Below are 26,764 nucleotides of genomic sequence, written 5' to 3' on the forward strand. Positions count from 1 at the left end.
GCACTGATCTTCAAACAAACATTATTCTCCCCACCGCCTCCATTCCTGCCACTCTGAAGTCTTTTGTCAAACATCTTAGCGTCCGATAGCCAACACAATTTCATTCCGCAGCAGACATCCACAAATAGTTTGGATTTTTATACATGAGAATTTTCAGGAATTGGAATTTATTTCTTCTCACCTAAAAAAATCCAAAGGGAGTGTGAAATAGGGATATCTCTGAAAATCACACACATCTCTCAAGCTAGAAGATTAAGTCAGCATTTCTCACAAGCAATTCTTTAAACTTATGCTCATGACAGGCAAAAAAACAGGTATTCTTTTACTATAGCAAAATAGAAGATATTTCTTTACAAGATGAAAAAAAATCAGGCATAGAAAAACATGGTCATTATGTCAACAAAATTAAAACCCTGAAGAACTTCAGGCATGATCTTCAGGCACTGGCACAGAGAAGCTCTCTTAGAAGGTCCCTCACTTGGAGCATCCTCATAGCTACCAGCACAGATAAGCCTACTGTAAAACCCATCTTCTCACGTCTCACCCTAAAACCAGTGAATTCCAGGCTCGGGCTGGTATCACACACAACAGAGTTCCACACTAAGTGCTGCCAGGAAAGCTCCTCATCGTCCCAGATAGTATCACTTTAAACCCTGTCCACTTGGAGCCCCTGATTACTGTGTTATTCTAGGCCACAGACTGAAAAGGCCTCTAAAATAACCAGGGCCAGTTCCACAAGAGCTTTGCAGATTACAACCCAGACCTAAAAACACGTCTGATAACACACAGGAAGCAGATGTAGTATCTGCCATATTAGGAACCAAGGCAGCTTGCTGCTAGATCCCTCAATAAAGTAGATTCACCATAGAGGAGTTTTCTGAAGTGCAAGGAAATAAAAACAAACAAACAAAAAGGTGGTTTCACTCCATTTCCTAACACTTTTAAATCACATTCTAAAAAAAAATGAAAACAAACCACAACCAACAACAACCCACATACCAACTTTTCCCCCAACCCCACATCATACATGGATCCATTGTTCCCAAAACACTGATGGCTCAGTCATGAGATGATCCTCACTTCTCCACACCCAGCTCTCCATCACGATACTCAGGCAGAAGCGAAGTCCCAAGAGGGCAGAAGACTGACCCAAGGCACACAGAGTTATCTCAACCAGATATATGGTCAAGATCAAAATCCCCAGGCCCATGGGGTGCACCCACCCTCCTCCCCACACCCAATTTTTTGCTGTCCTGAGGAGAAGCCTGAAATTAAGATCCACATTTAGAAGGAGACTGAGCCTTCTGGCAAACTTCACACGTAAAAGGCAGGATGTGCTCACTCCTTAGCAACTGCATTTTCATTTCTATCCAAGTGGAAGGTACCCAGGGCTTTGCTTTTTGCTAGAATTGAAAAAAGGAATGGTTTTGCTTCAGAAATATTCCAATTTTTACCTGCTAAAAGCAAGTCCCACAGACCTGGGTTGTTTCTATGACACTGCTGAGAATAGAAGATGGCTCAGTACATGTTTTTCTAGGCATTGGAAGACATGTGAGAAAGAGGCCACCGAGGGAGGGTGACAGGAGACAGCAGACAGACAACTAGTGAACTGGCACATCCCATCAAGTGGATGACACGCACTTGTACCAAAGGTCTCCCTGAGTGCCACGTGGATCCCTGGCAGCCCCTGGACATCTCTAAAAGTATGGATGACATTCTGTCCCCACATGACAGGCCCCCAACACCATCCTACCTTTGCAGCTGAGCCCCACCAAGTACCCAGGAGGACAGAACCTACAGAACTACACTTTGTGAGCCTCTAGAATTCACCATTTCTCTCTCCCGTCACATAGCAGACGCTCCCCAGGCCATTCCACTAAAACACTTCAGTATTAAATGAATGGAGGGTTTTTTAGCTATTATTATTGTTGAAAATTATGCCTGATTGATTAAACAACAACAAAAAAATGCTGGTTTTTTAACACAATACTTAAAACTCAAAAAGGCCCCAAACACCCACAAAACACATCCCCCCACTGCAGTCTTGGGATACAACTGAAAATGGTTCCCCCCATGTCTGCTTGCCAAGCTTATTGCAACTGGGATAAAACATAAAACCTGGCTTACAGTGCACCAGTTGCCCCAAGAACTGGTGCAGCACCTTTGCACTTGTGTCACTGCAAGTGTTTGCAGGGCTGCAGAGTGTTCTGGACCAGGAAACTTGATCCAGGTTAAAAATACAGTTTATTTTCTGGGTCCAAGTTATTTTTAACCCAGATGGAGTTCTCTGCTCCCAGTCACTGCTTGAGTTCATAAACAATTGTACCCGTGCAGAGGTTGGTACAGGGCAAGGAAGCATTTAAGCCAGCCATGCTACTGAGAGGGGGGCAATAAAAAATAAAAAATAAAAAAAAAAAAAAAAAAAAAGCACAGCTGCGCTTGGGATTGATGACTGGCATCTTCAAGGTATTTTCCTTTAATACCTATGAAATATCAATTTCATTGCCACTACAGCAATCCACAAACAATCCTTACATTCTAAAGAGCCATCCAGGGTTCTCCCAACGCTACACCCCTCTGAACATCCACTCCTCTCCCATCATCATTAACCCTTGTGGCTCTATTTAAGGTGAGATTCCTAGAATTCAAACTGGGACCCAAGGGGGAAAAAAACACAACCAAAAAACTCCCCTAAAAGTTCAAACACACACAGAAAAAACCCCACCCACTCATCAAGACTTATTTCTGACTCCACAGGTTTTCATTTCCCCACCACCTGAAGGTTTTCTTCACAGTGGTAACAGCTGAAGGATTTTTTGTGTGTCAGCCTGACTCTGCACAACAGATGGGAAACCCATCCAAGCCCCATGCTGGGAATCACCACCTCATGTCCTCCTGCCCAGCTATGGAGAGGAAAATCAGCTTCAACAAGGAGATACTGATGCAAGTATGGCCTTTACTTGATACCGAAGTCAGCAGCCACAAGCCTAAAGTGCTCTCAGTTTCAAACCTAGACCAATAAAGAAATATGTCAGCAAGAACATAAATCACCACTGAGTGCCTCCAATCAGCCTTTTTCATGGAGATTATTTTGTTTTAAAGGAAATAAGGGCCATCTCTTTGTAGGTGCTGATGCTGAGCACACAAGGAAAGTCTATTTTCCTTCTTCATTTGATACTTATAAATAAGATTAGATCATGGTTCTCCAAATAGAGACATAACACTACACATCTTCACTCCTACAAACTCCAAGTGCTTTGCCTTACTTTTTTAATATTTCTAATCTTGTGCCTGACTGCACTGGTACTTACAGAGTAGATTTGTGTGTAGCAAGAGAGGCTTGCAGCTTTCAGTAATTCAGCACGTTACAACTAAAGATAATGCCCACATGAAGTTTTCTTACTTCCAACACAATCCCAAAAATCCACATTCAGTGCTGACTTACGTAGGTGTGGTCACAAACAGCAGCTGAACACACGCAGCTGCTGGAGCACCATTCCCTGTGATCACCCTGCAACCCAGCACAAAATTAAGGAATTTATCTTGTGGTGGGTGTGGCAAAATTGAAAAAACAATGGTGAGGGTTTTTAAAATTTATTTTAATAAAATTGCTCCCGAATACAAGGATGAAACTTATTTGTGCATTTCAAAGAACAAGAAATTTTAAAGGCAACAACGGGTAGATGAATTATAAAACATTAATGTGGATTAGAGCTGAAGCAACAAAAGACTTTTTTAGCTCAGTAAATGCTTTTATGGTTACTTCAAAAAAATTGCCAGTTTAAGTGTGACTAATCTCCAAAATATTTAATTGTCTGAAAAAATGTATTGGTTTTGTGCAAATATGAAATCCAAATACTTCACACATCTACTTAAATGCATGTAAGCATGGCCAGTTTTCGTCCTTTTACTTGTTTGATTAGCAATGACTTTTTTAAATCAAAAAACCCCCAAACTTCATAGATTCAACATCCAGCATTTCAGGGTTTCAGATCAGGCAAAATGCAAAGGTAATCTCTTGCAGAATTTTAACAAGATCCTCACATAAAAGCACACTCCAGCATTAAATTGTTGAATATTATGTGATGTGGATAATACTTTTTTTTAATGCAAAACTGTCTTGTCTCAGAGCATCATCCTGTAGCACAGGGCTCAAATACTTAATAAAAAGATTGTCTGATCTAAATAATGTTGATTAAGTGCTTTTTAGCTCAAAACAACTCAACATGCTTTGCAATCAGTATCCTGTTTTCACTCACTTCTTTGGGAGCAGCTGCTCTGAAAGTGATTAATAGTGCATCACACTTAAGTCCACAAAGCCACAATGACAATATCAAATTGAAAAGCAAGGAAAACACCAAATAGCTGTGTACTCTGAACTACTGACACAGCTCCCATCATTCTAGAGAAAAAGTACCTTTGCTAAGTGCTGAATCAAGCAGTGAAGATCTGCACTGAACATGGTAAAAACCACTATTTGGAACACAACAACGTCTCCAGTATTAAACTGCAGCATTGGTAATTAAAAATAGAATCTTAATTCCAATCAGTCAAGCTCTTCCAAGGTTGAAGCTTTCTCTGAAGTTCTCCCTTCCAGGACTGAGTAGTTCTGATCCTCCTGGGTGTACCAGATCTGACAAGGCAGCAAGCCCAGGGTAGCCTGCACCACGAGAACACAAATATGTCCACAGTGCATCTAAAATGGGACTCTAAAAATGCAGAAACCTTGTAGTTCAGCAAGCTGGTACTTAGAAGCTTTGGAATGCTTGGCATATTTTTCAAGGTTTACTATTTTTGGCAGGGAATTGAGGGGAATTTAATTGTCTTACATACAATTCTGCAAGTGTTGCCTGAAGAAGTTTGCCACGTTCACGTTGCTGGTGCATGGTAATGGTAACATCGTGTAGATACAAAAATGCTGCTAGCAAGGATTTTCTTGCTATTTTCTAAGTCCGTGAGAGACTTTTCTCTCTCACAGAAGAGGTAGCAGAGAATGTAAACAACCAAGCCACCTGCAAGCTTGAAAAATCTTGTTTATGGTATAGTAGAAAATATTTTGACAATGGATGTTTTAGGATTTTAGCCAATCACCCCCAAGGGGTGGCTGGTCCTTTGTCCAATTAGACTATGAAGAAAAAAGTCTATAAAAGAGTTTGTAAAATAATTAAATAAATCAGTCTTGCTGCACAATTCCTGCCTGCTGGATCTTCTCTCCTCCTCCTCCCTACGGCTGCGGGACACGGTGATATACCCTAGGGCCCAGGCCTGCGGTAATAACATCACCCTACTTGCTCTAGAGCAAGGAGGAACAACTGAAATAGTAATTTCTTTCTCACTATCTCAAGTCTTCCTTTCATGTAAGTCTCACCCAAAAAGCAAAACAAGCCAAATGTAATGAATAAATTCATGTAACTGTGCCAGTAACTCTCAAATTGGCCCAGTTTTACTACAACTTGACTGCTTTCAACAACCAGCCACCTCCAACCTCTTTTTCCCTTGGGCACTTCCAGGAGAATCTTCCATGTAAAACAGGGACATGGAAGATTACTAAGTAAACTTTTGCAGGTCACAGTTCAATACTGTCCAGCCCTAGACTTTGGCAAAGCAGGCTAAACAAAGAGCTTAGTCCATAGGTGTGAGCCAAGAAGAAAACACCAAGCTACAACCCAGGAACAGCAATCCCGACTCCCCATCCACAGCAACCAGAGCTGTTTGCCACATATGAGCTACAAAAAATCTCACTGTTCTGCTTGCTTGGATTCACTCGATAAAAGCGCATTGATAAAAACGCTGCCGGCTGAACTCCTCTGCGGCTTCCGCCGGCTCTCTCCGCGCTGAGCTGGAGGATGATGCTCAGACAGAGGATTATGAGCCACACAAAAGCCATGTGCTCTCCAGCCACACATCCCAGCTACGGGGAATCCAAATAGAACACAGAGAGCACTGACAGCGCCCCAGCCAACTCCCAGGGACGAGGGCCTCTAGAAACAACCATTTGTAATTGTAACGAGGGCCTTGGAAAACAGGTTTGTTTCTACAAACATAACCTGACCAAGTCAATGCTTCTCAGTCAATGCAGTTCACAGGGATGACTCCCAGGAGGATTTCTTTGAAAAGCTTGAGCTTCTTCAGAATTAAAGTTTGCTGCATCTTTCTTCTAGCTGCAACAAATTAAATGCTCACTATCCATCCACACTCCAGTAAATCCCCAAATCAACAGGTGAATAAAAGAGCAAGAAAAACAAACCCATGCCACCATCTCCTGTTAGTCTGTGGACTGTGGTTACACATAAAACAAATGCACAAGGGGTTTCTTTTAGTTTAAAAATCCACATAGCATAGCAAGTTCATGGAGGGAACTCTCACTGAACATCATGTCCTTATTGCCACTAAGCTGGTGAGGCACAACCTCCCCGCTGGATTACCACACAAACAGCACGTGACCCTCTTTCCACTCCCACCTTCTTAGGCACGTGCATCTGATCAAGCCATTTAAGTGTTCTGCATCTCATTTTCCCCATACATGAGCATAACTTGCACCCTGTCCCTCCAACAGCATTATCCCACAGCCAAAGCTTCTCAGGATCGGGATGTTCTCCCGGATGCACACATCTAAGCCTCTCTCACTCGAGCTGGCTTGACCTTTACCTTTCCAAACCATGCCTTACCTTCTGAGAAAGGATCCTCCAGGAAGAGCTTTTGATTCACTCACAGAAATGGACATAAACTTCTGTCTTTCCAACATTCTCCCACCACAACATTCAAATTTCTGTATTTGCTACTCACCAACCAGTTATTTCTGACGAAACTTGATCCATTTAAAACAAACAAAATCTCCTCTTTGTAAAATTTCTGCTTGCTAAAGGTTTATTTTATTACAGGAAAACCTTTCCAATTTCTTCTATGTTGCAAAGAACAGTCATGCTCCTAGGAGGCTCAAAAGAACAGTTCTAGATACCAGGTGACTTGAGTTGACTGTAAGAAGACACATCAGTGTTGTTTTGCTCCTTGAAAATGAAAATAAATATGGAATAAAACCTTATACATAACATATTGCTGAGTGATACCTGGACCAAACTAATCTGACCACACTTGTCATTTCACATGCAATGATGCTTTTCTTGTGCTGCCTAGAGTGGCCTCAAGAGAGGCCAGATCAGACAGCCAGGCAGGGCTGTGCCATGGCTGACATGTTTATCAATAAACAAAACAAAGTCACTCTTGCTTTCTGCAGGCTACCCACTAACTACCACTTATGCACACACTTAAGTACAGAACTGACCTATTTTCCTAGGCCAAATATACATTATTCCTTTGTAACTAAACTTGGCTGCAGAAAGATGCTAAAAGGAGACTAACAGTTTTTACACCTCTGTAAACAGAAGTAAAAAAATCCATGAGATATTTCAACTACAAATTCAAAAAAGAGGGTTCATTTACATGGGTTTTCAGGCTGTCATGGCAGATGTTATTTTTGAAATGTCTATTCTCCCTCACAAGGAGGAAAAGCAGTGTCAGGATGCACACACACTGCAGGCTTCTTAGCAAATATCAGCACAGCAGTTCGTGTTCCCAAAGACATACCTGCACCAGCATTTCAGCAGATAATGGATTTCACCTTCCCATTCACCTTGACTACACAATTCTAGGTTCCCAGTGCTTACACTCCTTTTAGGCCTAACTAGACTGGGCTTAGAGATGAGAAAAGGGTCTGAAATTTGTCTTGTTCTTAATGCAGACACAATTAAGTAAAACAGGTAATTTCCTAATAGAGCTGAATCATGAATGAATTATAAAATAAAATATTTCATTTATTTTCAATCTTTTAAAAGAACTAGAGTTTCAGTGTTTCATTCAAGCTGCTAATAGATAATATTGGCTTCTCTCACTGAGATGCATTTAAAAACACTTTTAAAATAAATCAGGCCTTCCAGAGCTCATATAGTTAATTCTCATTAGCTACTCCTCCATCAGTAGTGACAGAACAATATCAATTAATATGATAATCAGAATATTCTCTAAAAAGACTGGTTTCTTCCTTACTTTAAAAAAACTCGATGCATTTTGTTCTTGCTTTATGAGTAGAGACATAAAAAAACCCTTAAAAATTAAAAGAGAAATGGGTATTCCTTCTTGTGTACGTTTCCTTCTTCTACAACACCTCAACTCCCTAGGCAGCAAGCTGGAAGAAAAATCTGTAAGCTGTCCTGTTGGATATTTATACTCAAGTGATGAATTTAAGTCTGTTTTGCTTAATGTGCTTTACATGTGCTTCCAAAACAACTCCAGCATACCCACCCAAACAAATTTCTTTTCCAGAAGCAGCAAGCTGAAATATGCAATATATAGTTCTATACATCACTGGTCCAGGGAAATGCAAGAAAAGAGGGTTACACAGTAACAAAAAATGCCTTTAACAACAAGATTTCCAAGCAAGATGTTCATTAATTCTTATGTTGTAGATAAAAGGTACCTGCAGCCACTCACAAACACTGGTGCACCACAATACTCATGTTAAATAAGATTATCCTCGAGGGACAGATGGAGCACTACAACTTATGTGACTGTCCCATAAAACAAGCACAGGGGAGAGGTATAAACCAAGTCAAATCTAACACCTTAAAATGCAAAACCATTTTAAAGAGCTGCCCACACAGACACGTAACACAGGCAGACACAGACGCAAAGCATCAGGTAAAATCCTTCAAAATTCAGACATGTGAGAGATTATAATTAAAGATTTTAAAATACTGAAAAAGAGAACAAAAAATCAGTTTAAGGACTTTTCAATGTATTTTACAAAGAGAGCAATTACCTTACTTCTCTTACTAGGAACCGTCACAACAATTTTAAACCCCTAACCATGTAAATTTCTGTATACAGGAAACATTCAACTGACTGTTTCCCATCATTATCAACAGAGTTCAGCATGTAAATTGACAAAGACACAAAGTGTCTACAAACATTTAAACTGCTTAGAACACAGTAAATTTTTTTTTCTCTTTGCCCACAGTAAAAGGAAAACACAGAGCATAAGAAGCACTGCTCAGCATCTTCCTAAAACTAATATATTTAATACACATCATATATGCTGGGAGAAATGGCTTCAAAATATCTTAAAAAAAAGAAAAAACCCAAAATAAACAACTCAAAAAATACAGCAAGACAAAACAAGACATTCATCATTTATCTGTTGATATTTTAATGATACCAATGATCTAATGATTGAGCTTTTGAAAGATACAAGATAAAACTAAGTTATTCTTTGAAGAAAGATATGTAAGGCTTCTTTCACAAGCTTCAAATCAGCTGCTCCAGCTTTCTACACTTTTGTTTTAGATACTAAAAGCAGGCAGCATTATTTTCCCCCTTCTAAAATCCAAACTTTCCAAATGGAGCATGACAAAACAAGCTGAAGTCCTGAGTTAACTACAGGCATTCAGGGAAATCTGGTGTGCCAGAGCAGCTCTCAACAACATTGTTATCAGAGAAAGCGCTGACATCCAGCATTTAATCTACCAGCAAAACTGCAGTCTGCATTCTCTCTCACCAGAACCTCCAAAGCTCATTTGCAGCACAGACTGATCCATGCTTTAACAAGACATATTAGAAAGTAATTAAATTTATTTTCTGGTTGATTTTTGGATTCAAATAAAACATGTCCCTAGGCTATAACCAGCAAGAAATTCTTCACTTACAATTACATTACTGGTTACTTTTCTGCACTCCTTGTTAGGGTTAAATTAAAAAAAAAAAAAAACAAACCAAAAAACCAAAAACAAAAACAACAAAGTGCCTGGCGTTCCACGAGGCCTTTCTCCTGCCATAAAACAATCAAAACTCCATGGCCATTTTCCCACCCAAACAATAAAAGTAATAAACACTATTCAGACATTCCCAAACTCATGGATTAACAAAAGAGGATGAAGGGTGTGGGGGGTAAAATGAGGTCTGACAACAACAAACCCTGGGGAACACACAGGACTGTGAAGATTCCATCAACCCAATTAGAGCCATGTGATCCACGCGGGGTGAAATTGATCTCGAGCCCACAAAATCCAAGGGGATTCACCCACAGGAAGAGACACAGCAACAGCCTGGCATTTCCACCTCCTTTCTGTGAAGGGAGCACGAGACAGACACGGCCCAGGTGTGCTGCTCTGTTACCAACCAGGCTGATGCAGGAGGTGGAAGGAATGGAGATTGCCCCATGCTGGGACACACATACAGCATCCTTCCCATCTCTCTGTGCTTCCAGGGCAGGTCATCGAGATGCAGATGCTGGGTTTGGAGCTTCATGAGTGCCCACTGTCTCCAACAGAAATGGAATGGAACCCAATTCCACAGCTAAGCTGGGGATTTTTTTTCTAGCTACCTGCTGAAATAGCTGCAATAATCAAAGGCTCTCTGACTTCCAGGCTTAAAAACCAGGGAAAAAAGCACTGGAAAGACCCAGTGAAATTGCTGTCAAAGCCAGCTAGAAGATTAATTATAAGGTGCCTGCTTAAATAAATAAATCCAGTGTAATTGCAGAATCTAGAAATTACTACCATGGATTAAAAAAGCCACTTCTGGTTGGCCTGCTCTAAACCAACCAATTAAAAAACCCATCAGATATATGAATGGCATAAAAGACTGGGTATAAACAGCCATGTCAAGTGCATTGTCTGTCTTCAAGTAAATTATATTAATGAACCAAAATTGTTTGGTTGTTTTTCACACCATGAGACAATGTTTACACTTGGCAAAATCCTCTGGCCTAGATTTTCAAATAGGACTACTGGTTTCAGGCACCTTACATTTGATTTGTCAGACCACCCACTAGAGAGCTGTGGACCAGAACACTTCTTAAGAGAAATAAAACCTGTTAATCAAAAGGGTATCTCACTGACATCACCAAATTTCACATTTTTTTCTTTTTCATTCACAGAAAATGTTGATAATGCATGTAAATTGTTAAAATAAGAATCCAAACATTATGTTAGAGTATGATGCCACTGCTTCATAGAAAAATACTACACTGATGACATAAGGAATACGGAACAAGATAAGAAATCAGTGGCAAGGCTGCAGCACAGTTCTGTCAGTGACAGAAAGCTGATATATACAAAAATCCTTCCTATAAATTGGAAGATGCTTTATTTTATCAATATAGCCTTAGGATGGAGTGATGCACTCACAGAGAAATACTCAGCTTTAATTTAGAAGCCCTGGTTTGCAAACCCATTTTGGCAGAATATCCAGAGAGTAAGAACATGAGATGATTCCTTAATCAAAGTTCACTTGATCAGGACAGGCCTCTAAAACTCACCCCAGTCTAGGCTTTACCTGAAGCTGCTGATACCTGCACCACTGTGACTCAAGCTAGCAGAGTTTCTCCACCCAAGGCACAGCCCAAAGTAGCAGGAGTAAAAGATGTAAGAAATCAAGCAGCCATCTATACTCCATGCTACAAAGCAAACCATCTGGCACAGAATATTTTTCTCTACAATTACTACTTTCTTGCCTAGTCCTACACTAGAGGTAGTGAGGAAACAGACTAAAGCACGTCAATAGAAGCCTTCCAAAGGAAATGCACTTAGAACAGACCCTCAGGAATACTTTCCTCACCTGGAGACAAGACTGCTACAGATGTAAGAGTCATTCAAGTACAGATAATGATTTATCTGGAAGTCATTTTGAGAAGCAATTCCCTCGTATAATTAAAGCAGCTTGGCTCAGGGAGCAGAGCGGCAAAGTCAAACAAACAAGTTTGCAATCGGAGTGTAACTTGTATCCATGTTTGTGTTCTGAGGAGAAGGGCTTGCTAAACCAGAGTTCCTGGTCCCTGTTTAACTGGTTCATCACTTGCCCCTGGCTGTCCCATTAGCTCTCACATCTGCAGCAGCACAAACACTGTGTTTTCATTATTTCTGCTAATCTTATTTTCCATGTATTACATACAACACTAAATGTTTATTACTCCAGCATGTGGGTAGGTTAAACCACACCTGCTTCACAAGAATGGGAAAAAAAACTACTAGCCCAACAAAGCACTTAACAGGAAAATTAACAAAGAGTTGAATACCTCCTTCACCTAATTCCACTAAAGAACACATTACTATAATCACATCTGTAGACTCTTCCTCTGTTCCTATTGCAGTTACTACATTTCAGCTATCATCTCCTAGGAAGTTCCTGTTTCCAGACTATCTTTCCAATAGTATGGTGACAAAATCAACCTTCTGTACCTGCAGCTCCAGGTAATACAGTTCAAAGTCTCTCTCCAGATACTTCAAATGCTTCATGGAAATGGCTCAAGTTACCCAAGAGATCACCTCTCACTGCTGGGACTGCAGCCTCCCACAGCAGCAGCATTTCACTAGATAGTCACTGGGAACCAAAAAAAAAAAAAACCAGAATAAACTAAAAAGGATAGAAAGTGGAACCTTCATGTAAACTGACTCCAGAAAGCAAAATGACCAAAGACCTTACAGCTTCCAAACTAATGTACAAACATATTCCTTTGACTCCAGCTCTCTCGCAACTAATTTTTCATCCACAAGACACACCCACTCACCCACACAAAGGAAAACAAGCCCAGCACAAACCCTATAAATTTAATCAAGGAAGGAAGAGCAAGCATGAGATGTTTATTTCTATTTTTAAATACTTGGGAGGTGCCCCAATATTCCCTGCCTAGATAGATAACTAAGTAGGTGCTCCAGAACTGTGAGATCCAGTGCACGATCTGGCACAAGCAGGCACATCCAAGTAGCAAAACATGAGAGCAGCTCAAAAGGCGATTAAGAAAGCTATTAAGAAAGGCTTTTGAAATAATTGTTTCCTCTAAGCCAGGATAGACACTAACTTGGGGTGTTGTTGCAGAGAAGAAAAAAGTGCATATATATATATATATGTATATATACACACACATATATATGTCTGTACTCAAGCACACCAAAATGCTCTAAGCAGACTACGGTTTATAAAGAACAAGACAGTCTCCTCCTTGTTCCCACAGTTCGTTTCTGCCTCAAGCAAAGTTGGTTGCCACTCTGGTTGCTCTCTCCCTCACCCAAATGGTTTGCATAGCAGATATGCTGAACAATCAAGTTTGAACCAGGCCCTAATCCGGCTGACTTTTTTCACAAAACTGCTGGAAAGGAATTCCTCCTGGCAGCTGCAGTGCCTCTGCTCATTAGTTTACCAAGCAGCAGCAGAATGAACTGGACAAGCACATCATTTCTGTGCTGCTGCTGCAGAGAACAGAGAAGGGAAGAAAAAGAAGGCTCCCAGTTTCCCAAACACATATGGGGAAGAGAGGATGGAAAAGCAGAGGTTTGAAAAGAAAGACAGCTCACGAGAACCCAGGCAAGTTAGTGCCACACTTGCTGCTGTTGTGAGAACACAAGCTGGGAGGAAACTCTCCCTTCCCTCTGCTATAAGATTTGGGGGTGGGGATGTCATCCTTTAGGGTTTTTTTAACTCCTTCTTTAGGGCATTGTGTTTAACCAGGCATAGCACAGTTATTCGCAGCAATTCCAGTGTCTCCTGGATACTAGAAGAATGAGTAGGATAACATTGCAAAATAGCTGTCCACTTGCTCATGACATTCTTTGTCCAGACAGCACCCTCACATACAGGTCAGATCATGCAGCCCACTCAGCACGTACAGAAAAGCAAAGTTTTTACTTCTTGCTATGCAATTTCCTTGAAGTAACCCCATTACAGCACACTTAATGTAAACAGAGCTTTGCACCATTTATGGTGATGGGTGAGCCCCATGTTGTTGAACAACATTTCCTCCTCCTCCGTCATCCCAGGCTAGCTACCATTTCAGTAAATATTTAATAAGTAGACAAGAAAACCGAGAAAGCTTCACAGCTTGAGGTTTTCTGGTACTATACACATGATGTTGAATTTATCTCCTGGAAAGCATATGGACACTGTATCCAGAACCCAGAGCATGAACAGCACAGGACAGGTACATCACACTGACCTGAGTACCATTAAAATAGTGCCATGATTAAAACAGCAATGCCAGTTCACAGAGCAAAATGTTCATTTTAGACAAGGCAAGAAGCTGGAGACTGGGACCTGTGATCACCACAGACTTCAGGGGCCTCCCACTGTCACCAGGAACATGCTGAAATATTTCCACTGCATTCTCCACTCCAAAAATGCCCTCGCCCTCTCTCACACCTCTTCTCCTAAAAAGATCATCTGACAGGTGCAGATAACTCTAACCATTCAAAGAAGCATCCTAAGGGTAGAAAAGAATAAAATTTTTGCCTAGGAAGACTATGATTTTTTTCATCTGTAAGATAAATTCCAATTACTTATATTCATTCTCCTGTAAACCACTTGATCCTAAAGCAGCCCTTGAATTTAAAATCTCTCTACAGCTGGTTTGCTGGAAGCAGTATTTATTTTCCCTGCCACTACTCTCTTCATCTCCTAGTGCAAGGTATTACTGATTATTTTAATTTCTTTTCTACAGAAGAGAAATGGATGCACACAGACAAACAACTGCAGTGAGCAGAAGAGGAAGAAGGCTTCATCTCTGAATTAGGGATTTGCATACTGGTTTTATCTGTAACACCCACTGCAGTACTTTATCCCAGACTCTCAGATCACAAAAGACAGAGCAGACAGTGACTCACTGCAATTTCAGTTCTGCATGTAGCGCTTCACGTGGACCAGTCAATTCTTATTCTGCCAAACAGCCTTCACAGGCACTCAAAGTAAACCAGCTTCTCTAAGAAAGAGTTCCTATTCATATGCTGCCTTCATGAGGAAAGCTCCAGAGATGGAAGGGAATTTAGTCAATGTTTCCCCTTTGTGCTGTAATGATTTAAGATTCAATTAATACAACACGAGGAGGCACTAATTCCGAAACACCTGCCTTCGTGATAACCGGATTAAGACCTCCAAACTTGCTGCACTCCTACCAGTGCCAGCCTGCCAAATGACAGCAGTTGTCAATATCGACCAACTGGAGGCCGGGTTTTCCACTAAATCCTAGAGCACTCTTTAAAGAGGATTCCCCACAAAACAGGAAGGGGAAAAAAAATAGAAAAAACACCCCACTTGACAGCTCTGAATTTGTTTAGTCAGAAGTCACAGCTCCTCCCCTGCACACTTTGAAGGCTGGAGACTGGAAACGCTCCTATCAGATCCTTTCAAATCCCTCAAAGGGAAGAGATAAAACCAAATAAAGGGATAGGGCATCCTCAGAGAGAGAGCTACTCCCTCACTGATCCCTATACTCTGGGCTCTAGAGAGAACGGCTTCAAGAAAGATTTCGGGGCAAAAGGCTGTCAGGGTGGGGCAGAGCAGAGCAGCTGGTTGCATTGGGAGAAGAGCCAATAGGTTTGGGGCTTAGTTCAGGGTTTTTCTCCTCTCCTTGTGCCCCTCAAAGCAGGGGGTTTCTTCGGATTAGTTTGGGTAGCAGGAAAAAAAAGTGCCTCAGAATTAAGACCATGCTGGTCCGAAATCTAGGGCAAAACCTTGAGGCCGGTGTGCCAGCCCAGTAATTAACAAAGTGAAACACTTTCTTACCTTTTCAACGCCACAAAAACTATTTCAACCACACAAGAAGGAGCTGATTTTTTTTTTCCCCTTTACACCCTTTCATCACCCTCGCCTATCGTGACCTATTGGAAGCACACTTGAAAGCTCGATCGGAGCGCTCAGTGATACATAACTTCCATTTTAGTGAAACAATCCATCTGCTCCATGTGACTCAGAGCCTGCTTTAAGAATGCAATACTGTTTAGGCCAACGGTTGCACCGCACAAAGTGTTTTGTTCACATGCATTCCTTTGGGATGACAGAGCCTATCCACGGCCCTAACGGTTGGGGCCTGTGGTTTTTTTCCCTCATCCGCTGAATGCTGCAGTGACTAAGCTGACAAAAATTCCTAGCCAATTATAAACCCACTTAAAGAGACAGGCAACCCCCCTGCAACCTTCCCTTGCTATCCTATACGGGAAGTTTCTATACATAGAAAAACATCTCCTCCTCCCAAGGCCTGTGTTGATATAAAAGACTTTCTCTGCGCGCCCAACACTTCAAACATGCTTCCTAAATGGCATCATTTCCCAAAACTATAACCTTTAATCATCCATCTATATCCCTCGCACATCAACCAGGAAAAAAAAAAAAATTAAGACAAACTGACCCCATAATTGAGTGAAAAGTCAGAGAAGCCATTAATGGGGGAAGATGACTGTGCTGGGAAGAGATGAGCCTGGACAGCTATGGAGCGCTTTTTATTAAGGAGGGAACAGTTAAGTGCCTATAAACTCAATATGTGGCAACCAGGGCAAAACACATCAGGAGAGTTACACTGGCATACAAAGTAGAAGGTGTTGATCCACCTATGAGCATAAGCTGAGCTTTAACTAGCAACAACTGAGAACTTCTGAGTTGCCCCTCAAACCCCTCTCAGCAACCGAATTCCAAAAAAAACACCAGTCTTTCCCAAGAGTCATGTGCTGAATTCATTCTCGCCTACACTGTCAAGGGCTACACAAATACATTTAATAATTAGCCTGGGCATACAGAACTGTGCTTTGGACAGGTAACTACATGTTCACTTTGCCCAGCAAGAAACAGTAAACAAAAAAAAAAAAAAAAAAAAAAAAAAAAAAAAAAAAAAGAGAGAATGGCACATGGTTTCCAGCTTTAAAAAGCCAGGCTCTGGGACACCTCAGACCCTCCCCACTTTATGGTGGGCAAACTTGTTGCTAAATAATTTTTAGCGCTTGGCTGATAGCACATGCACATTCCATTCCCAACGCTCAAAAGGAGGGGGAGGAAGAGACAGTGGACAACTGAACCAGGCTGAGCTCACCTCAGAAGAAAAAGGCAGTTCAACAATCTGTATTAACATATTATTATCCGAGCATCTTTTTATTAGAAGCTAATTCTCAGAGTCATAAACAGACTTGAGAAGGAAATCCCACTATTAGTTGGGAAGACGGCTAAACAAAGGCTGCTTCATGACTGTTCAAACACTGAAAAACTTGTTTGCCACATAAAAACGATTTACAAAAAGGCTTGAGGACAATTCATTCCTACATTCATGTGTGTTTGGGAAAGGAAAAATAAGAAAATGGTTCCTCCTATTCAAAATTTTTAGAGAACATGATTCCTATGCAGGATTGAGCCTAAGTTTCCCTTCAGCCCATTTCAAATTTAATTGCAGATCAATCATCACAAAAGATGTATTTCTATACATTCCATGAAAATTGGACAACTGGACAGGTGAAGGACAGATCATTTTAGGGCTCCCCACCAAAATAAGAAGACTGCAGCTCAAGTTCACCCCTTGTCTGACATCCATACAAGCATTACGTGTGAAAACTGAAATCCCTAGGAAAACCAGCAACCCACTCCAAGCTGGACTCATTGCATGGGTAAGAGCCACAGAGAACTGCAGAAAATGCTAAACCAGGCTGAGTTTGCCTTGTCCCTGCAACATCTGCAAGAACACAGCAAAAACACAGCTTTCTTTTAGTTTTACACTTGACATTTCCCTGACATTTTCCCTATAACACTGCTAGCTATTCCCAGCTCCCAGTTGTTTTGCAAATTCATCATAAAATTAAAGCCTTACATTACATCTAATTAACTATCCAATACAATTGTCTATTCTATTAACAAACATTTGTCTAATAGATATATCAGTGGGGCCTGGAAATCCATGTTAAGCATGTTAACGAAAGATTTGGTTCAAGTTTAGATGGGTATTTAATTGCAGATTTAATGTGGCACTGCTGCACAGGAAAGTAAACCAAAAAATTCTCTAAACAAGGCATCACCCTCAATCTACTCCAGGATGAAAGTATATTGCTAACAACAGCAAAGTGTTGCAAGTAAAACCAAAAGTATTCCACTTCCAACCCTAGCTAGTACCAGACTATCAAATTTCTGAAACATCACTAACACACAGCACCTCTAAAAGTAAATTTAGGATGTTACTGAAGTTTTCAAGCACTTCCTTTTATTTGTCTTAAGTTCAAAATAAATAAACAACACCTTAGAAATCCCCATTGAATGTGATCATAGCCATCATTCCCCTCTCCCCCTCTGCTCCACAGCCTCCGGCCCCTTGGGCTGCAGTCATTCCCTTCTCCCATGAGCTTCCACATAATGTGAGGTTAGACCAGGACTTCCTTTCAAGCACTCCCCGTTAGAAGGTCGTCAGGCACACAGTGTGCAATCTGGTGATGCTTTTGTATTCTCCTGTAAGGAAGAACTGGCACTCTTTTCTTCCCCAGCCTTTACCACACAGCATCAGAGAAACCGAACTGAGGGATGAACACACACACAACCCAGAAAACCAGGGAATTACTATTTCCTATCAGTGACCTCGAACTGCATTTCTACAGGACAGTTTTCTGACAATGAAACAGTTTCTTGGCACAAGACAATCCAAGTAAATCCATTAGAATGATCTCTATGTAAAACAGAGTTTATATTACTCAGAGTAACTGGGCACATATATTTAATCACCCCACCACTTACAAGGAATTGTAGTGCCACTGAAATAATTTACTGTGTCATTTCACAATACACAGATTATCCTTCCCCATCATCTCAAACAACACTAAAAAAAAAAATTCTCCAACAGCATGGATGGCTATTAAAATGTGGCTACACATCACTTGGTGACCATAAACACACCTCTGGACTGACAGAGATAAAGCAAGTTGAAGCAAGTGTAAAATGCAATGTCTTCAGAAGATGAAAGTGTAAGTAGAAAAGACAAGGAGTCTTTTCAAAAAATTTAAACTTTTTTTCATTCTTTATTCCAAAATGTGGGGAAAAGTTCTAAATCTTTTCAGAGTATTTTTAAAAGTTCATTGTTTCCCTTTTTTTGAAACACGTAGCAAAGTGATGGACTGAGCTCACTGCATTGTCTTTTCATACTGGAAAACGAAACTCCCAAATTTAAAGACCTCTCAAAACAAACAGTCCTCTACAAATCTTTGTGCCAAAAGAAACTAGGAAGCCACGATGAGTACTTAACATTATCACAAAGTTTTTGGTGGCTAGTGCTGGCTGCAAGATTCTTCCCAGGTTATGCCATTTTACAATAGAACAAAGAAAAATGGCAAGTATACATTTGTTTAATTTTAGCCCTTTTCTCAGAATATAAACCACTGCTACAGTAATTAACTGCAGATTGGCCTAAACTGCTCTGCGGCCATTCCAGCTTACTAATTAAATATGCTCTCACAGCCATAATAAAAATTCTGGGAAACCTCTGGCTGGAGAGCAAACTTCTCAGGAGGGGAGCGAAAGTCAGCAAAAAACTTCATTCAGAAGGAAAACACTAACAAATTTTTTTTAACATGCTCCAGATTTTTCTAACTCAGTGACACCAACTGTGCCTTTTACAATTATTATTTTTTTGTCTGTTTATTCCTTTCAGAAGATGTTTATTTCCTGGAGAGTTTACATACCAAGCAAATACAACCAACAAACAACCTGTCCATTTCAAAATATGCTCAGGTTTATACCTAATTTTTTTTAAACCAACAAAGGTAGGATTAGTGTTACATACACCAGCTTCACTTAACATTATACCACATCTAATCTGCTTGCTGCAAGAGTAAAACTTAAAGCATGTTGTCCTCCGCTGACACATGTAATATCAACTATATTTCAATGTTTCAGAAAAAAGCATGCAAACATAATTTAAAGCAAAAAAGTAATTTGATTCAGCATCTCTGGCTCCCAGCTTCTTCCACTCTCTTCCTGCCTACACAGTTCACGTACGTTCACTATTTCTAAAGGACAGGGGAATACAGTGAATATTCCTCAGAGAAGGGAAGACAAGAAGAGAAAAGGGGGAGGGGGGAAAGTGCAGCACATGGTTTTCAGCACTACTCTGCTGAATCAACAGGGAGCAGATTCCCAGCTGGTGCACACTGTAAGCACTGCACAAGTCAATGGAGCCATGTCAAATGATACCACTCAACTGCATTATCTTCTGAGCTCCGTGTAAACAAACAGGAGCAGATTCCGAATATTTGTGAGAATACATCATGTTACTGTCTCCATATGTTTAAACATTTTAGTAGAAGGCACATATGGACCACTCTTCCCACTCACTGTCATTCTCTCTCTCCTGATCCTCACACACCGTATCTTTTCGGGCCATTGTCAAACCAATTCAAAAACGAATAAGGATACATTTTCATTAAAAACATTTTGTGCTTAGCTGCCATCTGCTTCATCGGCCTCCAAATCCTCACATGCCTTTTCTGTGGTCCTCAATTTCACACATTCGGAAGCTGAAAGTTTTCTCCTGTTGTATTGTGCAGTGAGGTCTACATGAACTATTGTTTCACGTCAAATTCACCTCTTTTGAACCAAGTGCTTAATGCTTACAGCCCTAACCCATGTCCTCTCTACAATGCCAGCTTACACATCCTTTTTCTAATGCCTAAACTCTAATCTTAAAGCTCCCTCATGCACTTCAGATACTCCCCATCATTGTTTTTATGGGAAGCATGGCTATTCCACCCCATTTGGGAAATATGGGAGCTCTAATTCGCTCTCTCACAAGGGGAGGACCCAGACTGTGCTCTCATCCTGTCCCACAGTAGCAGCAGCTGAAGCCAACACCCCTTTCCCCACAGACACTAACAGCCTGTCTCCCCCATAACCAGACCCTTGTCTCTTCTCTGAGTAGAAAAAGTTTCAGCTAATATTTGACACTGAGCATCTCCAGTTTAATTGGGGGAAAGAAGACAAATAATTAAGATAGGGAGAAAAAACCCAACAGGGCACCATAGGTCTCATATACAGATCACTGCTAGTTTTGCTATTACTTTGCCAAATAGTTTGCCCAGTTCATTTCTTATGGCCCCAGCAATAGCAAAAGTGTCTTAGGAAGCATTAGCTGGACTTGCCTGAAAAAGAATACAAAGGTTATGCCAGACAAGGGATCCTGAACTTTCAGGCAGGCTTTCAAGGGTGTACTTTACATTTGATTTCTGCAGGCTTGGAAAGGTCTAGTGACTAAGGCAGCAGACCTCAAAAGTTAGTCATCAGCAAGAGGAATATAGAAAACAACCAGAGTTTTCTTTAGAGCAGATCACTGGACAGGCAGAGCAAGTGTTTCATCAGACACAAGTCTTGCAAGGGGTACAGCAGGAACAGTTTTTCTGGTTCTCACATCAATTGCTGAGGGAGATGCAGGCAGCTTCCATAAACCTTTCCAGCAGTCACAGCTGCCAGAAATAAAGAAAAACACAGAAGGCCATAGTCTTATTTGTATGTCTGGACACTCAGTTTTTATCTTTTCCATCTCTACCTGTGCCCCAAAGCACAAGCACTGATGGAAACAAACAGCTTCAGTACTCTCCTTTTATCTTGAAGGATTCTTCTACTAAACCTGCAACCCCAGTGAGGCATAGCTGGCATTTAATACACCAACATAAAAGTAGGTGCAAGTCAGAGAGAAGAGAGCATGCCAAGCCCAACACAACATGCTGCAGCTCCAAAGAGAGCAAACTAGTATTGCTGCTGCCTTGGGGCACTCAAAGGTAAAGGAATGTACACTACACAGAAACCAGGGCAACCAAACTGGCAGGAGAACTGCTGACGCTTTATGCTGAACCTTAAAAATACCCAAAAAAATTTATAAGTTACAGTTTCTTTGTAGCTTGCTCTTCTATAGAAATGTCCATGGATTATTCTAAGTCAGACATAGCATACTCTTCCCTCCCTCCTCCTTCAGCATTGTTCCTGCACAAGTTATATTGAAGGAAGCACAAGCTTCTTCCTTTTTTTGTGAGAAAGAAAAAGGAGGAAAAAAACAACTTCCACTCAACAGCAAAACTAAACAGAAGCCAGGCTACTTAAAGTACCAAGTGTTCCCACACAACATTTACCCACCAACTTCAGATCTTTCAGCGTAAAACCTAAACAAGGACAAGAGAGATTTAATACACACTCCTCCACAGAGCCAGAGCAAGAAAAATAAAAAGGCACAAAAGAAATCCTGAATGATAGAGAGCATTTTCAGTTTAACATTACTGTGACGCACAAGGAGAATGTCAGGGTTAAATCAGATACTGCACTAGAAAAATATTCCCTGGAAAATAACATAGGTGTCGTATCTCTACTGGTAGGAAAATGCCGACTGAAACACTCAGTAACTGAAAAGTCCTTGCTTCTATTCTTTTTCATGTCTTGTGTGATTCTGTACTGCAAGAGTCCTCTCCTGATCAGGAGTTCATTGCCAAAGTGCCCGAGCAATCTAGCAGGGGAGACAAAAAGCTTCCTTTGGAACAACTGCACTTTTATACCTCGCTTGTTTTTCTTCAGAGCAGGAGTACTTCAGGGTTGTTTTCTCTTTAGACGAATGGCCCACAAATTTAAAGTCATCTTACTTCAAGTCAGTGGCTTATCATAACAAACAGATTAAAACAGGTCCAACTTTCTCACTCTTTTTATTGATTAGAACTTGATAATTTCTTTATATGCTCTGCATCCTAAAATACTCTAAAATTTAATTGTTTTTCCACACTGTAATGCTCTTAACAAGCCTTTCAAGGCTCTTTTCCAATACTTGCTTTCTTCTCCACAATCTCCCATGAAAGGAGATGAAAGTATATATGGAAAAACAACCCCATTACCTACACCCTTGCCTTCAAAGTCCTACTATCGCAGTCTAACTATGACCTCATTTTATTTAAACAAATCTTTTCTCATGTGTATTTGGGATCCAAATTATTTTAACAGTCCCTTAGATGCCAAAAAAAGTTTTTTTGCACATTACTTTTGTCTACTCCAAATAGGCAACAAAAAGCAAGTAAGTTGTTATATCTTATTAAATACACTCTCGTTACATCCATTCAAACCACTGAGGGCAACGAGGTTGCACAGGAATCACCCTGGTCACCCTCTGTAGACAACAGAGTTACACTCTGTTAATGAAGACATAAATTTGGCCTGCAGGACTCATAGCAACCCTCCCCTTGCCCTGGGCAAAGCACAAAGTCTCCCAGTAACGGGCTGAGGGGGTTTCTTTGCTTTGTTTAAAAAATGAACTTTATTTCCTGTAAGTATTGATAAAAGCACATACTCCAAATGCCTTTTTGCAGAGGTATTTTTGGCATGTGTTGACTGAAACTGCCCCACGAGCTACTTTAATTGCAGTTCTAATTGAACAGGAGGGCTCCACAAGCAACTGACGAGCCACTTTAGAAAAAACATCCCCAGATGAAGGTAACCTGAATGTAGTCCTGATTTCTCTCACACTGTGGTGTTTCCTATCGTTACAGCAGCTTTGGTCAAGACTGCATGTGGAATTTAGGAACTGTTCCTCCCAGTGATGACTGCTTGTAATTAAGCCCTACTGATACTGCAGGGCTCAGCTTTCGTAAAGTTACAGGATGAACTCAAAAAGCCTGCCATGTAATCATGTTACCTGAGTAAACTATGTGTTTGTTTACTCTATTTTTAAAAAGTGAGGAGAGATCAGGTTTTGTTTTTGCTAATACTTGCTACCAGAAAGACATAAACCTGCCAGATAAGAACAAAACAGACAAAGATAACTTCATCAGGAGTCAAGATATCCATGGACTCTTCAACTCTACAGACTGCACTGTGAAAATTCATGTCAATAAACAAGTCCTTACGTACAGAATTTACCATTACAGGAATGTCTGGAGGTGCATGCCAAGGGAAGCAAAAAACAAAGTCCAGTTAACAGCTTCAGCAAGGCAACAGCTCTGGCACACACATAATGCCACTTCAGCAAGGAGCAGACGGCATTCGATGGCCACCTCCTGCCAAAGTCCTCAAGGGAGGTAAAGCTGCCTCCAGCTTTGCTATAATGGCATTGGCTCCATACTTATATTTTCCACCTTTTCCATGGGGAAGTAACTCAGGGAGTTCGTTGGGTTTTGTTTTACAGTTGTTGATTTTTTGGTTTCTCTTTTTTCTTTTTTAATTTAAGTGAGACGAACCTTTACTGACTGGGGAAGAATCTATTTGTGTGGCAACTGAGTAACTCATGTAAACTACAAACAACTAGAATAAAAGTTTCAGCTGCTGAAGAGCTTAAAATAAAACCACAAAATTAAATCTTTACTTCCAAAAGAAGTAACAAAAACAAGATATCTACTCAAGTCTTACTTTTCTGGCAGTGGTTGGTGGTCCAGCAGCGGTAGTTGTACTCATTGTTAATAGATGTCTTCTCACACAACGGCTTCTCTTCCATTGTTCCTGGACACAAGTCCCCACATTCCTTTGGAGGTTTATTCCCAACGATGTAGTTATTGGACACCGCATCTAGGATGAGAGACCAGTCCACCGTGGAGAGGTAACACAGGTCAGAGTTCTTCTCGATCCGTATGGCCCCGCGGGTGATGTTCCTCAAGTTGTGAAGCCCAATCTCTTTAAGATTTGTCATTTCAAAGATAACCAAGGCATAGTTGTAGAAGAGGTTCCTTCCACGAATGACTGTGAGGTTGGGGAAGAGATCACTGAGGCTTTCCAAGCCTGCCACACGGAACAGCAGCAAATAGTCAGTGATGACAGTGAGCTTTGGGAAGCGGAAGTTGCGGTAATCCTCTGCTTTGGAGATGAGCAGGATCTGCAGGAAACCCTCGATCACCGTGCAGTTCTCCAAGCGCTTCAGCTCATGGATATCATTGCGAATGTCGACATTTGGCCCGCAAACTGAAATGGAAAAGGAGGAAGAAAAGTTGTAAATAAGGCATTCCTAAGCCTTTTGAAACTGGAACACAAGAAGGATATTCTGATGGTCATAAAATTTTTAACTTTTAATTAGGTTGCAGTGTTAAAATAGAAAAAGAGTGCTTAATTTACACCTACATGGAATATTCATTTCATTTAACCTATCACCCTGAGCAGCATGGGATGGCAGCTCTCTCTGTATTCTGCAGCACACAGAGAAATGTTGGTTTATTACTGCTGATGACAAGAGCTCGACTACACTGAGGAATACAAAGATAAACCAAAAGCATTTGCACATCCTGCTTCAAATTAGATCCTGATGTGTGTGCCCAGAGCAGGGCTTGAGCCACATCACTTCAGACCAGTCAGGTAACACAGAAGGGATCCACTGGTCATTACGTTACTAATTCACTCCCCACCCTGCTTAAGACACATGCACACAAAGAGGGCACTTCCAGAAAATTACAACTTTGGCCTCAAATCACTCTTTCTTTCCAGGGTCACATGCCAAACAAGCTTTAATTCTTGGAATACTGGTCTTGCAGTAGGTCAGCAGTAACACTAAATCCACAGAAAGCTGGTAAGCACTTCCTGCTCTGTGACTGGGAAGAAAACAAAGTGCTTGGACTTATAGCACTGAATTCCTGTTTGCATGTTCCAGTAAACCAAGTTTCACTAATTTTGGCACCAAGATATAAAAAAGTCTCTTGAGTTCTAAGAAACACAGGATAAATTTATTTACAAGAACACGCACCATCACAGTGAAGAATCTTTCCTTGAAAACAGCAGATTGAACTCTATGAACTCTCAAGAAAACAATGACCAAAATGATTATCCCCTAATAAATCTATGTATTAAGTCTTTCCATATTAGAGACATATCACAATAACAATGGCTGGTTAAAGGGGCTGGAAGACGTGTGTTAATAATGTAATATTTAGACACACACAATCCACTTGGATGCAAAACAAAGAACTACAGAGTGTAGAGAGCTGCTGTTCTTCAAAACCCTCAGAGCTGGTCTTCTTTGGAAAACATGGAAAAAAGATTCCCCATAAGAGATACTAAGTTGCTTGTAAGCAAACAAAGCAAAATGCCTATTTATTTAAGCAACCCAAAACTCAAATAAACCCCAAGCAATTCAATTTTGTGGAAAGGTTCTCTTTTAATGCATGCTAGGCTTAATTATTTTAACAACATCTTTTCCTCAGATAAGGGAAAGGTCTAAACAAGCACTGGAGCCAAAAAACTTAAATTCTAACCCAGACAAATTGTCCAGAGATTCAGAAATTGCACTGACAATAGAAAGCAGTCTTTCCATCCCACAACACTTATCTAAGGCTAATAACTTAAGCTAACAAAGGATCCAGAGCATGAGCATGCTAAAACCACAGCAACTCTAATACCCAACAAGGACTTAAAGACTTCTAAGTCTTTAAAAGACTAAAGGACTTTCTGGTTAGAGGGACAGCATAAAAAAATCAAATAGGGCGAGAACTCTGTTAGGAAACAGATGTTCCTACACAAACTATTACCTAATCTTCCTTCTGTGAAGATTGAAGCTGAAAGCAAAGGCTATTAAATCTGACTTGCTGCACTGAAGTAGCTATGTGCAAGAAAGTTCATTCCCTAGACCTTCAAAAAAAAAAAAATAAACACCAAGACTAATGTACCACCAGGAACACTTGGTCCTCACGAGCAGTGAGACAGGAAATCCCCATTTTCATACATACTGACTCCAGGAAAATTGGTCACTACTGCTGGAACATGTGTCAAGGCTTGAACTTCAGGAAGACATTAAAAAGGGTGAATGGGTTGGCACTATCCAGCTTTAGAAGCCAGATGGAAGAGGGGGAATGTTAAAGAACTCCAAGATAGTAGATCTGGTAAGAGATGCACTGGTTAGTGCAGAAGAAGTGAGGGGTTCTCCCCTGAACCTGTAGGAAAGACAACCTTAAGCTCTATTAAATTCCTTTAATGAGCTGGTATCCATGTCTTGCTTTCAACTTCAGAAATCATCTTCTAAAGCCACCATCCCTCCATCCACCCTAGG

The 26,764-nt window shown here is 40.7% G+C and overlaps 1 protein-coding gene across 2 annotated transcripts in view; it reads right to left on the reverse strand.

The window, feature by feature from the left end:
* Positions 1-26,764, reverse strand: part of IGF1R (insulin like growth factor 1 receptor) — a 173,561-nt gene that overhangs the window by 118,747 nt on the left and 28,050 nt on the right. For both annotated transcript variants that reach the window (XM_069026193.1, XM_069026192.1), the window contains exon 2: positions 24,148-24,693. In XM_069026193.1, the coding sequence (XP_068882294.1) occupies positions 24,148-24,693 (546 nt within the window). The remainder of the gene's footprint in view (positions 1-24,147; positions 24,694-26,764) is intronic.

This window comes from Aphelocoma coerulescens, chromosome 10, assembly GCF_041296385.1.
Source record: "Aphelocoma coerulescens isolate FSJ_1873_10779 chromosome 10, UR_Acoe_1.0, whole genome shotgun sequence".
NCBI classification, from domain to species: Eukaryota; Metazoa; Chordata; class Aves; order Passeriformes; family Corvidae; genus Aphelocoma; species Aphelocoma coerulescens.